The 16,645-nt window shown below is 46.9% G+C and overlaps 1 protein-coding gene across 1 annotated transcript in view; it reads right to left on the reverse strand.

Annotated features, from left to right (window-relative positions):
• Window positions 1-10,416: 10,416 nt before the first annotated feature.
• TNN (tenascin N) overlaps window positions 10,417-16,645 on the reverse strand; it is a 63,836-nt gene continuing 57,607 nt past the window's right edge. The window contains exons 17-18 of the mRNA XM_032160928.2: window positions 13,947-14,110; window positions 10,417-11,560 (exon numbers count right to left, since the gene is read on the reverse strand). Of these exons, the coding sequence (XP_032016819.1) occupies window positions 11,420-11,560; window positions 13,947-14,110 (305 nt within the window). The 3' untranslated portion in view covers window positions 10,417-11,419. The remainder of the gene's footprint in view (window positions 11,561-13,946; window positions 14,111-16,645) is intronic.

A 16,645-nucleotide genomic window follows, 5' to 3' on the forward strand; every position in this document is an offset into this window, starting at 1 on the left:
CACATCTCCCACTGCTCACCAGGACAAGCTGCCCTTCCTGTCTCCACCTCTCAGTCCCCCTAAAATGGATGGCTGGGGAGACGTGGAGGCTGACGGCTGAGACGTAGTGTCAGATACGATCTAGGAGGGCGGATCACCGGGATCCGGGACCATACAAGTAACATGGTTTCCATGGCAACTGCTTGCTCCTTTGAATTAAGACAGCAGTCAGTTGTCATTGCCATGACAAGGCCTCTATCTCCAGGCACAACATCCCTGCTGTCTCCTAATCCAATGGACTTGCTCTTAACCCAGGCATGAAACACCCAGAAACTCACTTCTCAGTCACTTCCACAGCCGATGACTCAGAAGAGCCAAACCCAGAATGGTGCCTCTCTCTTCCCCACCGCAGACTCCCCTGACAACCTTTCCTGACGTAACTAGAGGAGTCCCAGCACAGGATAGGCCCTAAATGTTTTGCTAAATAAACAGGTGCATGAAAGGAGCCTAAGGCCATTGTTGATATCCACTCTTCTTTCCACTTCCTTCTCATCTTTTTCTGTGTTTCATGCTTCTCTGATTCCCTCTTCTGCCTGCACCAGGCCAGCCCCAGCCCTTTATTCCTCTCCATTTTCACTCCTTCCAGCCTCTGTCCCTGATCTGCCACTGGCAACCCATGAGACCTCAGGACCAGAGACTGCTTGACTCATCTGGGGAGGGTAAGTTCACGGGGAACAGAAAAATTCCTAAAGAAGAGGCTTCCTAGACCAGCACAGGCTCAAGAAAGAGATCCCCTAGGCCTGGACTTCTGAGCAGCTTCAGCCAGGCTCCGGCCAGCAGCCAGAGGAGGCCTTTCCCCATTGCTCAATGGATTCTGTTTCTTTTTCTTGGGGGGAGCAGGGAGGGAGAAAGGTAGAAAACTGGCAGTCTCCTTTCCAAGAAAAATGTAAAGGGTCCAAGCTGTATAGTATTTGTCAGTATTTTTTTTCTGTAAAATTCAAACACACACAAAAGAAAAATTTATTTAAATAAAATACTTTAAAATGAAAAGTCTTGGAGTCAGACAGTTACTTTCTTAACATTAGGTATTACCCCCACTCAGACATCACTCAGAAATGATCAATGCAGGGACTCTTTCTGTGACACAAATGTCCCAGCCCTCCCTGGTCACCGCCTTCGCCATGGTAGAGTCATAGGTCTGAGGACAAGGAATGTGGCTGTCTCACACTTGCTTGCAAAACAGATGGCCTTGGAGACCAGACTCCCTCAGAGGTGCCAGCTACAGGAAAATACACTGATGTTCCTTGGCAACACTTACAGAACTTTCCATCAAAGAGGTCCACCAATGGCTTCTTAAAGGAAGAGGGGGGAAATAGCAAAAACCTAGGGAAAAATGGACCTTTGAGTTAAATCCACTGTTGGGAAGGGAGGGATCAAAAACATCTATAGTAGCCACTAGGGCAAAAACTGTGTGTGTATGTGTGTGTACACTGTTCAATGTGGTTCAGTATGGTACCACTAGCCACATGTGACTATATAAATTCATTACAATGAAATAAAATTAAAGGTATACTAGCTCAGCTATGTCTGCCATATTTCTTTTCTTTTCTTTTTTTTTTTTTTTTTTTTTTTGAGGTGGAGTCCTGCTCTGTCACCCAGGCTGGAATACAATGGTATGATCTCGGCTCACTGCAACTGACACCTCCCGAGTTCAAGCAATTCTCATGCTTCAGCCACCTGAGTAGCTGGGATGACAGGCATGTGCCACTATGTCCAGCTAATTTTTTTTGTATTTTAGTAAAGATGGGGTTTCACCACAGTGGCCAGGCTGGTCTGGAACTCCTGGCCTCAAGTGACCCGCCAGCCTCCCAAAGTGCTGGGATTATAGGCATGGGCAACTGCGCTTGGCCATGCCAGCCATGATTCAAGTGCTCAGTAGCTACACGTGGCTAGCGGCTGCCATCCTGGACAGCATAGGTCTATGATCTTGTTGGGGGCAGGGTCAGACATCTGGGAAAAACAGCCAGGCTGACTGGATTTCAAGGAGGGCTTAGGAAGGAAGGCCTAGAGCACAGGTGGACTCTTTCCCTTATCTTGCCCAAGGCAGGTTATGTCTGTAGTTCAGATAAGTTCATTCCTGGGCTCCCTTCCCCATCACCACACACTCATGACAACCAGAGAACAGAGACTCTTCATTCAGCTCCCCGTTCATCCACCCAGGACATTGCTAAACTTTCCAGTGCAGAGGAGGAACTGATGCTCAGAAACCATCTGGGAGGGGAGCAGCTGCTGCATGCCTGAGGGGATGCCAGTGCTCAATGCCCTCAGCCGCACCTGCCCCGGCTCCACCCTGACCTTGGGGTATAATACGGATTTGGACAATGAATGCCATCACGCCCTTAGCATTCTCAACTCATCACAGCACTCTGCGCTGGCCCCTTGCCCTTTGACCTTAGTAGTATTTCCCAATTCAAAGTCACAGGTTTACTGGACTGGAAAAAAATCCCTTCAACCCGCTTTCTGTCTGTCATAGACTCAAAGGGTTGTTTTCAAACACCTGTGTGGGCAACGTCACACTATATTTCTTCAGGAATGGCTGTGACTGTGTACCTCCAGCCCTCTTTTGAGGCTGTCCAACCCATTAACATTTCTGACTGTTTACTATATGCCAAGCACACTGGGTGCCAGTGATACTAAGTTGTCCTAGAGGGGCTCAGAACCTGGTAGGGGGGCACAGACAAGCAAACAAGTGTGGCCATTGCTTCCTTAGAGGGAAGCTCCCAGGCTGGCTTCAGGACAGGCCAGGGGAGATCGCCTAGGAGGTGTCTGGAGACTTGCACAGGAAGAAACTGAGAAAGGAGGGCCCCAGGTGCACAGTCTACAAAGGCAAGTGCACCCTGGAGTAGTGATGCAGGCAGACAGGCTGATGAGGACTATTCAGAAACCATCAGGGCTCTCTGGAGGCCATAAGTGCAGTGAGCTAGGACTCAGGACTAGGATTGTCCCAACCCTGATGCTAACTCCAACTCTCACTAGTTATGTGATTTGGACCCATGGCTTAATCTCTCTGTAAGACTTACCTGCTAAATAAAGCTAATGAGAGTAGCTACCTCATAGGGAGCATTAAATGATCGTGTGTATAAAGCATTTAGCACAGGACCTGGCTTATATTAAGTGCCCAATAAATGTTACTTATTATTATTAAGGGCTGAAGGAAAACCATGAGAGAGCTGTGTCCTAGGAGCCAAAGGAAAAGAAATTTCCCAGAAGAAAGTGATGGTCCATAGAGTCAAATGATGCAGGCAAATCGAATGAGATAGGGATTGAAAATAATTAGCATTTTCTATTCCCCATGGTGTGATGTGTTCCCTAATTTCACCACATACTGCACTATCTACAGGATTACCAATACTCCATGGATTAAGGTCTCCAGATTTGCAGTATGTGACAGGCAAGGCTGCCTAATTATCTGTCCCACCTCTGCCCACAACCAAGTCGCCCCAGCTTGACAGTGCTACCTGGTGGCCAGATCAGGAGAAAGCGTGGGTCAACATCTTTTTCACCTGAGAAGTGTTTCCTGCAGAACATCCATCTAGCTAGTTCACCTGTTCTCAAATTAAATGTGCAAAAGAGTCACCGGGTTTTATGTGAAATTCACAAATCTGTCAGGGTCCAGAATGCCGTGCTCATGTGACATATGGGGGATTTCCATAAATCACAGGTCTCAACTGTTGTTACAAACATATTTTGGTGAAGTGTTCTATATATAGCCTCACTACAGTAAAGCTTCCCTAACCACACACGTCTTGCCCACTGCAGTGAGACTAGACCACATTGCAATTGTGTGTTTCTTCTATTCCCAGCACCCCACCCCTATTTTGACCCCCATTAGAATTAGCTTTTACGAGATTAGAATTAGAACTGTCTTATTCACTACTATATCTTCAACACCTAGCATGGAGCCTGGCACACACTATATGCTAAATAAATGTGTTGATTGGGGGAAATAAACACTGAGGTGTTTCTTAAAAATGCAAATTCCCTGTCTCTCCCTGCCCTTCTGGCTGATTATTAAGTCTAGGGTGATGCCAGACAATCTGCTCCAATAAACACCAGGTCAGTGCAGGTGGTCCCGAAACCACACCTTGAGAAATACTATCAAAACAACAAAAGAATTGTGTACGGTCAAAAAAGTTTGCAAACACTGCATAGTATAATTTTCCCACTTCACCCCCTTGGGATCTGCAACGCGTTTATCACATTAAAGTTTCTGGCAGGTGCTATAATAAAGAATTTGGTTTAACTCCACTTAAAGTTTTCCCAAATTTATTTAACCATAAGCCTCTTTTTCTTTTAGCACATCTGGAGGAACAAAGGTTCAGGGACCACCATTTGGGAAATGCTGCCATGGAGGGCTAGTGCGCAGGCCACACATCCTTTGCTCCTGACTTCCATGGAGGGCTGGTGCGCGCTCCACGCATCCTCTGCTCCCGTCTTCCATGGAGGGCCAGTGCGCACTCCGGCGTCCTCTGCGCCTGTCTTCCATGGAGGGCTAGTGCACACTCCTGGCGTTCTCTCCTCCCATCTACCATGGAGGGCTAGTACACACTCCAGGCGTTCTCTGCTCCTGTCTACCACGGAGGGCTGGTGCGCACTCCATCGTCCTCTGCTCCCGTCTTTCATGAAGGGCTAGTGCGCACTCCGGTGTCCTCTGCTCCTGTCTTCCATAGAGGGCTAGTGCGCACTCCGGAGTCCTCTGCTCCTGTCTCCTATGGAGGGATAGTGCTCATTCCAGGCATTCTCTGCTCCTGACTTCCATGGAGGACTAGTGCACACTCCACGCGTCCCCTGCTCCCGTCTTCCATAGAGAGCTAGTGAGCACTCCACGCTTCCTCTGCTCCTGACTTCCACTACAGGCTCAGTCAATGTCATCTCCAGAGGAAACTCTTTCTGCAGTGTACACAGATTCTCACCAACCTTTATGAACCTTTCTCTTGTACTCTTCCCTTTTTCTTCCATTTGCCACACATAATAATTCTATTGGTGGCTATTCATAGCAAATATGCTTTAGAGCTGCTAAAGAGACATCTCTATCAAAAGAAAAAAAGAAAAAGTTTTAAATGAAAATATGAAGACTGAAGATCCAAGCCCACTATTTTACCATTCCAGAGTGCCTTCATACATAAAAACCACTTTCATTATTTCACTTGATTCTCACTTTATAAGTGAAGAAAATGAGGCCCAGAGAAGGTAAGCCAGTTTACCCAAACTGGAATAGAAACCTAAGTCTTCAGACTCCTACCCCAGTGTTCCTTCTGCACACCAGGCATCGAGATCCAGGCCAATCTGATCTTGGCTCCTCAAAGACTGTTGAACTTGTAGACGCCCCTCCCTTGAGTTGGAAACTTATAGAACACAATCAAGGGTCTGCCCATAAGCCTTTAAAGTGCCCAAATGTCTCCTTTATATGTCCCACAGCAAGCCTCATCTGCCTCCTTCTCCTTCTCTAATTAAACCTAATTTTCTTCACTCACCAAAATAAAGAACTGTTTCCATTATATTTTGTTTCTTGTATTTAAATTACAGTACTGCAATACTATTGTTTTCTATTTTTCATTATACATACACTGCAACTCATATTGTAGAGTAAACAGAGTTTTATGGGCTAACCTGAGAACCTACCTTCTTTATATAACATTAGAATTGGAACTCAAATCATTTCACCCACAGAAACAGCCGACCAACAGAAGGAATTGGAGAAGTGAATTCATTTGCAAATTAGGAGCTTCCTGAAATCTCTCCCAGGGGTGCCCCCCTTCACCTTTCATCAGGCTGACGACCTCCATCCGCCTTTCCTCCCCAGCAGCCCAGTGCGCCGGGTCTGGGGCTAGAGTCCAATCTCACCAGGCAATCTCCTCAAGGTTGTTCCCAGTTATTTTTTGCGCATTTGTCCAGCAAGAACGCTGCCTAAGAAACCACCAAGTGCAGGCCCAATGCTAAGCTGGGCCTCACCGACTGACTCTCCAAATAGCATCACCCAGGAAAAGAGAAAAGTGGGGACCTAGCCCCCAGAACGCCCCTTTACAGAAGAGAGAAGTGGCGCTGAAATGAGAGGCTCCCTACAGGACAACACTGCCATCTCCTGGCCAGGCTGAATATAGCAAGCCTCTTGCACTAAGCTGCGGTCCCTACCGTATTGATCAGCTCTGTATTGCCATGAACTCCCTCCTGATCCCCTCCACCACCCTAGAGAAGCGCTTGAGGTAATGACTTAGAATTTTTTTTTTTTTTTTTTTTTTGAGATGGAGTTTCGCTCTTGTTGCCCAGGCTGGAGTGCAATGGCTCAATCTCGGCTCACTGCAACCTCTGCCTCCTGGGTTCAAGCATTCTCCTGCCTCAGCCTCCGGAGTAGCTGGGATTAGTGGAGGGCCTTTTCCATCAACTGGCTAAATTTCACCAAGAGCTTCTCGCTGTTATACTTGTTTTTCCTTCTGCCATGCCATCCCTTCATCTGCATGTCCCCTGTCCACATCTCTTCACACACCACACCTGGCCTTCTTCCTTCCTCGATCACAATTTCTGGAGGCATTTTCTGTCTTTCTCCTCAGCTCCTTCAGCATTTCCTGGCTTTAATCATCTTTAAATCCCTGAGAATTCAAATTTTAAACGCAGAGCTTTTGATCTCCTTTGACAAACATAAACTCTGGGACCCTATTCCCAGAGGAAGCCACTGACAGGAACAACCAGCTCTAAGCTCTGACATGAAAGGACCCATCTCTTGCCCGTACCACCCATCCTCTTCAAAGCCCACCATTCCTTCTTCCTGGATATCTCACTAATCTAGATCCTCCTCCCCTTCTCCACCATTTCTGCCACAGGCCAAGGAAGTTATGACCGCTTGCCTGAACTATCACTATAGCACTCAACTTGCCTGTGAGTCTCTATTCTTCCTCCAAAACTCCCCTCAACACCCCCAGCCCGTTGTCTATCCTATCACCAGACTGATATTTCCAAAATACACATCTGACCTTGTCACTCTCAGGTTTAAAAACCTGTGTGTTCCCCACTTTCCACATGCTTTCATCTGAGCAGTGGCTCTCAAGCGTGGTCTATGTTGGAATCCTTGGGGGCACTTTAGGAAGCTCAGGTGCACAGAACTCACCTGAGACCCACTGGAGCAGAGCCCGTGGAAGGGAGTGGAGCTTCTGTACCCATGGAGGCCCCCCCGCCGCCTCCGACAGGTAGTGAGCGCTGAGAACCACAGTACTGGCCTGGCAAAGGAAGAATCCCCACTCATCTCATCAGCCTGGCTCCCCACCAAGCTCTCCTCACCCCAGTAAGAAACCACTTTGCCCCCCTCAGACATGCCACACTCCACACTCTCTTCCTTGCTGGCAAGTCTCCTGTACCCAATGGGCCCCACCTCCCTCAGGCCTCTGGTTTCTCCCCCTGGAACTCATCCTGCCAGACTTAAAGCCGACATCACATCCCCGTGAAGCTCTCTCCCTTGGCACCCCTGGCAGGATGAGTCACCCCGGCTCTGCCCACAGTGTTCAGTCCACCTCCCTGTGGACTCACTCTCCCCAGTTTGTTTCCACGGCTGCCTCTGCCACCACTCCAAGAGCTGCTGGAGGGCCGCATTTGTGTTCTGTTCATCACTGTCTTGCTCATGTCCTGCATAAAAGGCAACACTTTGGAAACTTTACCAAGACTTCTGTCTTTGCATCTACCCTAGTGTCTGGCTTGCAGTCTGTGCCTTCTATGAGAGCTTTTGTTTGCTTTAGTTTGTTCTAAAGGGTAGAAATCGTCCCTGTAAGCTTCAAAACCTTGATGGCTCATAACCTGGTTCTAAGAAAATGCACTCTCTCTAAAAAGCAGGTCTATCCAGAAACCCATTCCACGGGCCCATATTCAGCTACCATATCGGAAGTTGTGAGCACTGGTCATGTTAAAATGAGGTTAGGCATGGAAGTTTCGAGTTGGAATGTTTCACTCAGTCAGACAAAGGCCCTTTGAAAATGAGTTTCTCTCAACTTCCTTCCTGGTCCCCAGTAGAACCTTTGAAGGGTCAACTGAGGTTTTCTTCACCCGCTTCTTTGCGCACCATGGGTCCTACAGGCAAAAGAATGTAAGAAATAGCTCCTGTTTCCCAAAAGTCCTCCTCTTGGCCAGTGGTGGAGAAACCCCGGGGTCAATGAACACAGGGGTGTGCATTTTGTAATTTGCTACCATCACAGACTCCTCCAGAGCAAAAGGACCACCGGTGGCTCCCCCACGCCAGAGCTATTCAGAGTGGACACCACTCCAGCAGCAGCCCTCGACCCAGACCTACTTAACCAGCGTGTCTCGGGAAGGGACCCCGTGATCTCTGTGTTAACAAGCATGTTCAAAGTCGAGAAGCATTGCCAACAACCACCATCCTTGGCTCAAAGTCAATCTCTGGGATTTGATCCATTTGGCAAGGGAGGCACTTATCTAAAAACCCTGGACCACTGTGATGAGCCCAAAGCTTCAGAATCACAAAGTTGAGTACCCTACATGCAAACAGGGTCACGGAACAGCAGAAGGGAATTCCAGCCAGGTGCGGCGGCTAGCACCCGTAGTCCCAGCTACCTCCCGAGTCAAGGCTGGAGGATCATTTGAAGCCAGGAGTTCAAGACCAGCCTGGGCAATATAGCGAGAGCCTGCTATATATCTATAGAGATAGATTATAGATATAGATAGATATAGATATAGATATAGATATAGATATAGATATAGATATATAGATATAGATATCGATATCGATATATAGATATAGATATATAGATATAGATATAGATATAGATATAGAGATATAGATATAGAGATATAGATATAATATAGATATAGATATAGATATAGATATAGAGATATAGATATAGATATATAGATATAATATAGATATAGATATAGATATAGATATAGATATAGATATAGATAGATATAGATGTATAGTTGGGCATGGTGGCACTCGCCTGCAGTCCCAGCTACTCGGGAGGCTGAGACAGGAGGATTGCTTGAGTCCAGGAGTTCAAGGTTACAATGAGCTGTGATCACACCACTGCACTCGCCTTTTTTTATTCCCTTTATTCTTCCCCACAACACTAGAAATTAAAAGGGAGAGCTTTACACTGTTTTCCTCACACAGCCTGGGTGACAATGAGACTCCATTTCTATTAAATAAAACAACTAAAAAACTACAAAAATGTCTTTAAAAGAAGAGAATTTGAGAAGACTTGGAACTGGGAAGTTGTGCAGACAGACCTTTAAGACAGATGAGACCAGGCTGGGTAAGATAGCAAGACTCCATCTCTACAAAAAAGTAAAAAATTAGCTGGGCACTAGCATGTGCCTGTAGTCCCAGCTACTCAGGGGGCTGAGGCGGAAGGATTGCTGGAGCCCAGGAGTTCAAGGCTGCAGTGAGCCTTGATCATGTGAATATACAGCAGCCTGCATGACAGAGGGAGACCCCATTCAAAAAAAAAAAAAAAAAGGCAGTCAAGGAAATTAGCTCAGGCTCAGGCCCTGACAAAGCTAGATCAAGACTAGGAGAAATCTGGTCAATTTCTGTAAACATCTCCTCCTCAGAGAGGCTTCATAGTCCGACACCATGCAACACCTTCATTTTCTCATCCTACTTTTTCTTCCATGGCATTTCCCACTTCTTGTAACTACACATTTATTTGTTGTTTAATGTCAGCCTCCACCATGAGAATATTAGCACAAGGACAGGAATATGATGTTATGTCCTTGATTAACACCAATGCTTAGAATGGAACTTGGCACATAACAGGGCTTCATCTCTATTCGTTGAGTGAATGTAAACAAATGAATGAATGACAGCACACAAGCTCCATCAATACAAGGATAGTGTCTATCTTGCTCACTTCTGTTTCCCCAGTGTCCAGCACTCTGCCTGATACAAAGCAGACAAACACTTAATAAACTCTTGTTGAATCAATTAATAACATGCAGGCACATTTTTTCATCATCAGCATCAACACTAAAACTGTATTTCACTGAGACCACTCATTATCAGAGCGAGCAGTTACCATGGCATTGCTCAATGTGTGTGTCTGGGGAAGGAAGGCACCAGAGGGGGATGCTGAAGACTTTACAGGTTGACAGAAATGGTTTCAGGAGTATGGTCTGACATTCACCCAGAGGTTAAAACCTGGAGACACCTAGGCAATAGACCACACCCTGGTCCTGGAGAGGTACAGCAGCTTTCCGGGCATTCGCCTTACTTCCCATTCACTCACTTCTGCATTCTAAATACCATTATTTCCCATCATGCAAATCAGAGTCCACAGCCAACCAAATTCCATTACAATGCACGAATTGTACCTTCACTTGCACATAGGTTAAATTTAGAATTCAAGTGCACTTATGTGGGGGAAAATAACACATGGCAATTTTTTTTTTAAATCAAGTGGTTTATTATTTTTTTTCTTCAATAGGAATTTAAGTTACTTCATTGGTCACTGACTTTGCTACAGAAAACCCTCTAAAATGATAGAAAATAAGCAAAAAGGATCTGATCTTGCCAACCGTTCGACCAAACAGTAAGACTCACGGTGCTGAGCACTCCCACAAAACCCAGGGCTCCAATAGTGCGGGGCGGGGAAAAGAGGCAGTCTGAGGCCTGGTGGGCATGAACGGGAGTTGCAGAAGAGTCTCTGGGAGGAACCAATTATCAAGAGAGTCAAACTATTCAAAGTTGAAATGAGTGAGAATTTATTCACAACATATGCAGCTCTATGGACGCAATTATGCAAATGACTGAAAAGAGGGCGCTTAAAAATAGCAGTAAGGCGGCAGCTTTGGTCTCCAGCATGCTGGATACAAGTCAGAACTTAGCTAAACGTGAGTCCATCTTAGCCCCTTTTATTCTCTTTATTCTTCCTCATAACACCAGAAATTAAAAGAGGGAGGTTCACACTGTTTTCCTAAAAACCCAATGGGAAAGGTGGTGACAAACATCCGGTTGTCTCAGCCCTAGCCCCTGGGTCATCAGAACCCCTCCACTGTGCTTCTTTCCAGAGAAAAGATTTGCATTAGCAGAGCTTTAAATACATAGATGTAAATTTCCAGAGATTTCCAATTGGTGAAGTGCTGGGTGATTCCTTCTCTTGCCCTAATCCAGTATATTTGTTGCTGAAGATAAGCTGAGAAACTTTGCCGTTCCAGTACTGTCTTTCCTACACATACTGTACAACTACTATTTTGATTTTCAAGACTCTCATAAAGATGGGCAAAAATGCAGGTGAGAGGGAAGGAACCTCCATGGCTTGAAGCTTGGTGACATGATTTGTTCTGTGGGCTATCTGAGCACTCCCAGACCCCAGTGACCACTACCCACCCCGCCCCAAGCTCCCACAGCTGGTGGTGTCTCCTGCGAGGACTGCTCACAGGCCCATCAGAACGTTCGCAGCCTTCCTCCCAGCGTCCGCTTCTTTCTGCCCAGGACAGGCTCCCTGCTGTAGACATGAGGGCGGATTTTCAACTCCACGTAAGGAATGGAGAATTCATGTCCTTTCCAAGGCTCCCAGTTCACCCCCTATGAAAAAAAAAAAAAAAGCCACATCAAGAAAAGCCTCTTGGGAGGAGGGCAGGGTGGGTTATGGTACAAAGGAATTAATTATTTACCAGTGAAACCACTCCCTCTCTGCTCAGGGGAGAGGAAGAGACAGGGGGTGATGAGAAGGGAGGGGAGGGCAGGATCCGGACACACGCGCCCTCTGCTGGGCAGCTGGGGTTAGACGGGCTGAGGACTTGGACGATTTGGAAGCTGGCAGTCTCTACGGTGGGAACAAAGGGGTGTGAGCCCAGAAGCTGGGTGAGGCCAGAGCAGCCACAGAGACAACACAGGGGTCAACCGGGCCGGCAATGGGCAAATTATCTTTGCTTCACTCTTTTTCTTTCCAAAAAATTAAAGGCAAAAATAAACATATTAATTGGCCAATTGTGTAAAATCATTTTCAATTTAGACTGTTTAGATATTAGCTCTGGGGTAACAAATAGCCTGCTGAAAACTAAATTTCATTTTATGTCTTTTGACTGGTGAGCGCAATAATATTTAATTCACTTAATAACCCTGCAACCTGGCCAATAAAAAGCCCAAGTGACCAATTTTATGTATTTTAATTTGTGAGGTAAATAATAAACAAGAAGCTAAACGCCTTGCAGACTGTGAAAACTGCATTAACCAGATGAATGTCTTTTATTAGCAAATATGGGATGGTTCAGGGCATCCTGGCTGCTCATTTCCAATATTTGATCTCCTATCCCTGGCTTCCCTGAGTCAGCCCACACGCTGCCACCATGATTCATGGGCCCACCCTCCCCAGCTTCCCTGGGGGTGAATTTCTTCTTCCCTTTGAAAAATCACACAAAGATTGGGAGTCCCGCAGCCTGGTCAGGGCCAAAGTAATCAAAATGTACCTGGACTTTGGATGTGCTAATATTTACAGTAATATTGGTACAATGTAAGTTTTGAAGAGGTGGCTTCCTGGAGGCTTAGCATCAGGGCTGCAGATGGGAAATTAGAAACCTAGGATGGGGACTCAGGGTTTGTGGAGGGGAGAGGATTAATGATGAGCAGAGACAAAGATGCAATTTTCAAGAAACTGTGAGGGAGTAGGTGGGAAGTGCCCCACAGCTGTCAAAGAGTCAGGATGATGCACTGGGGTGGAGGAGGCTTGAGAAATAGCGGGTGGGACAGTTTCAGAGCAATGTGGGAAGAGGAGCCCTCCTGGACCCCTGGGCCCTGGGTGCATACTCCCACTGTGGAGAGACTGGTCTAGTTCAATGTTCTGGGCAGGTTTTGGGTGAAGTGGATCCAAGAGTAGGTCTGACCTAAGGCACAAAAGACTGTTTTCCTGGTGTTCAAAGTACTTGAGACAGCTTTTTTTTTTTTTTTTTTTTTTTTAGACAGGGTCTTGCTCTGCCATCCAGGCTGGAGTGCAGTGGCTTGATCATGGCTCACTGCAGTCTCAACCTCCCAGGCTCAGGTGATCTTCCTGCCTCAGCTTCCCTAGAGGCTGGGACTACAAGTGCACGCCATAATGCCCAGCTAATTTTTGTATATTTTGTAGAGACGGGGTTTCACGATGTTACCCAGGCTGGTCTCAAATTCATGGGCACAAGCAATCAGCCCACCTCAGCCTCCCAGAGTGCTGGAATTACAAGCATGAACTACCATGCTCAGCCTAAAGAAATAGCTCTTGTTCAACTAGGAGAACAACTAGAAAGTAGGCAATGTTTGTTATAAACTGAATGTTTGTGTCTCTTCAAAATTCATGTAGTAAAGCCCTAACCACCCCCTACCAACATGATGGTATGTAGAGGGGGCCTCTGGGAGGTAATTAGGTTTACATGAGACCATGAGGTGGAGCCCTCATGATGGGACACATGCCCCTATATGAAGAAGAGATCAGAGCTCCTTTCTATCTGCCACGTGAGGACGCACAGCCGCAGTCAGCCATCCACAAGCCAGCAAGGTCCACCACCAAGAACCAAATCTGCCAGCAGCCTGATCTTGGACTTCCCAGCCTCCAGAACTGTGAGAAACAAATGTCTGCTGTTTGAGCCACCTGGTCTGTGTTATTTTGTTACAGCAGCCAGAGCTGACATTGTGTGAACTAGTGAAATGAGACAGTGTGTGGAGCACATCATCTGTCATTACATGGCAGTGGGCAGCCCAAGCTTTTCCCGCACCTTCCCCTAGGCAAGTGTGCAGCACTGGCAATGCAAAACAAGCAGAGCCATGGCCATCAGGAAGGGAGGCCACGACCTCAAGGCCATGGAGTCTGGAGGAGAAGCTCTACTGCTTTGACTGGAAGCTTCAGAAGGAGAGGGGCTGCCAGACTGGCCTGGAGGGTGTCCATTTGGAAGCTGAATATGGGCATACCCTGAGACAGTAAAGACATTCACCTGTCACCTACCTCACTGTGCTTGGTCTCCCCATATCTGCCATTGGGGTTGGCCAAGTGGCAGTTCTTATACCACCAGCCACCATGATGCGTCAGGGCACAGTTGCTGAGTGCAATATCGTTGTCTCTGTCAAACGTTGTAAACTTCCATCCATTGTGGTAAGTAAGAGCATCCCCTGCAGGAGAGAAGAGACGGAGGTGAGAGCCCAGGGTTAGCCACCGAGGAGATGATCAAAAGAGGACCCAGCAGGAAGATCTCTAGGCATGAAAATGCCAAGGATGCAGCCAGTCATGTCACAGATAGTCACCGCTCTCTCAAAACAGCCCAAATGGGAACATGACACATGTGAACAGGCTGTCTTTCCTGGCCTGTACCCCAACTTCAGGCCTGTTTCTCCAACAGTTCTCATAGCGTTTTCACTGAAGCTCCACAGTCAGATCAAATATCCAAACATAACAACTCTCCCCAAGTCCCTGACCACGCCACACACAAGAGCACCACTCTCCACTCATCCCAATCTGCCTTGGGTCCGCCCTTCTCCACACCACCCAGACCTGGAACCTGGAGCCATGTTTGACAATCCCTTCATACCCCTTCTCAAGCCCTCCCTCTGCAGGTCACTCACATACACCCCACGTCTCTGCTCCCACGACACCCATCCTCGGCCTTCTCTCATCCTGGGTCTGTGTTAACAAAACAGCCTTCTCTCTGGCTTCTTGCCTGCCAGCCCCTCTGGAGTTTAGACGTCCATTTTCATCATCTCAGGCCTAACAGTCTACTTCATACCACATGGAGGTGAATTCCTCTTCCATGCCTTGCAGGCCTGTAGGTTGGCTGTGCCCTATGCACAATCTTGCATCCCACCATCTCCACCATGCACCCTCCACTGTGGACCAGCCCACCTTCCAGGGAATTTCTCTCTGCCCTCATCTGTCCAAATCCTAACCATCCCTTCAAAGCCTAGTTCAAGCCCCCTTCTAAGGAAGATTCTCCTTATTGGTCCTCCCATGCACCCTCCTAACACACATGCGCACACACACACACACTCCTACACACAAACACCCCTGAACTTCCAGAGCCCTTCTGGGGACACAGGTAAAATTCAGTCCTTCATTACATCCCATCTGGACAACTGCTTTAATTATTTTGCTTGTGTATCTCCTGTTTCCCTATCATATTTGTCATCCTTTTACAAGCTTTCTTTTTCTGCTCATAAAAGGCAATAAGGGCTCATATCAATCACAAGCTTCATCAAGCTCTGTTCCTGCAATAAAGATTCTTACATTATATTTCAGCTCTGAGTTTAGTGATCTTCTTCACATGTGCATTCTCATTTCACTCTCACAGCAACCCTGTGAAGTGGGCAGGGCAGCTCTTGGTCCCATGAGGAAATAAATTCCAAAAGATTAGACTCTAGGAAATTATTAAGGTCCCACAGTCCACAAACAGCAGAGCTGGGACTCAAATCTCTGTCCTGAGATTCCAAGTCCAGCGTTCTTTCTGAGACACCAATCCACCTATGGCTTCCTTATTTGAATGGGGGGCTTCTTGCACGCTAGCAAGAGAGAGCCATCTATCAATGGCTCTTCAAGTGGGGTTCCCAGACCAGCAGCGTCCACATCCCCTGGGAACTTGTTAGAAATGCAAATTGGCCAGGCACGGTGGCTCACACCTGTAATCCCAGCACTTTGGGAGGCCAAGGCAGGCAGATCATGAGGTCAGGAGTTCAAGACCAGCCTGGCCAATATAGTGAAACCCCGTTTCTACTGAAAATACAAAAATTAGCTGGGCATGGTGGCGCACACCTGTAGTCCCAGCTACTCTGGAGGCTGAGGCAGAAGAATTGCTTGAATCCGGGAGGTGGAGGTTGCAGTGAGCCAAGATCGTGCCACTGCACTCCAGGCTGGGTGACAGAGTGAGACTCCATCTCAAAAAAAAAAAAAAGAAAAGAAAAGAAAAAAGAAATGCAAATTATTTGGCCCCAGCCCAGACCTACAGAACTGGAAACTACAGGGTGGGTCCCGACAATCTATGCCTTGACAAGCCCTTCTGATGATCTGACGCAGGCTACAGTGTGAGAACCTCTAGTCTACAACTTCACTCATTTGTTTTTTAGGGAACATTTACTGAACACCTGCTATGGAGCAGCACATGCTTGGCTCTGTGAACACAAAAATAAGGAGGTCCTTGCTCTCAAAAACGTTTTTGGAGTGGGTGGGGTGAATATGCAGAGTTGGTAGCATATGTTAAAAGGGAAGGTCCTAATTTGCCCCTCCAAGTCTGCAATCTCACCAGCAGCTCATTTATGCCTCACCCAGAAAAAGCAGGAGGATTCTGGGGCCACAGAGGCCACTTCCACGCAGACGCAGTAGACAGGTCTGTCTCCAGTAGTTTTCTCCAATCCAAGAAAGGTATATTGTCATGCTAGTCATACATATTTCCTCCTCCCTCCAGACTTCGTACAGAAAGTTAACCACAGCTTGAAATACCGTGCAGTGTCTCCCTTAGTAACCTTCTTTAAATGAGCACAGCTTACCTAATTTACATAGAAGGTTCCCAGGGCTGCTTTCTAAGAATCTGTGCAGAGGCTGTCTTAAAGACATGTTTGTGATGATCTAAACCTGGGCACTGGGATAAAGAAAGGTAAAGCAGGTTTTCATCCAAATGTGGGAGGTCTTTTTCTGCAGAATGATTTTCTACCATCTAGAAA

The sequence above is a fragment of the Hylobates moloch genome, unplaced genomic scaffold (assembly GCF_009828535.3).
Source record: "Hylobates moloch isolate HMO894 unplaced genomic scaffold, HMol_V3 SCAFFOLD_8, whole genome shotgun sequence".
In the NCBI taxonomy this organism is placed as follows: domain Eukaryota; kingdom Metazoa; phylum Chordata; class Mammalia; order Primates; family Hylobatidae; genus Hylobates; species Hylobates moloch.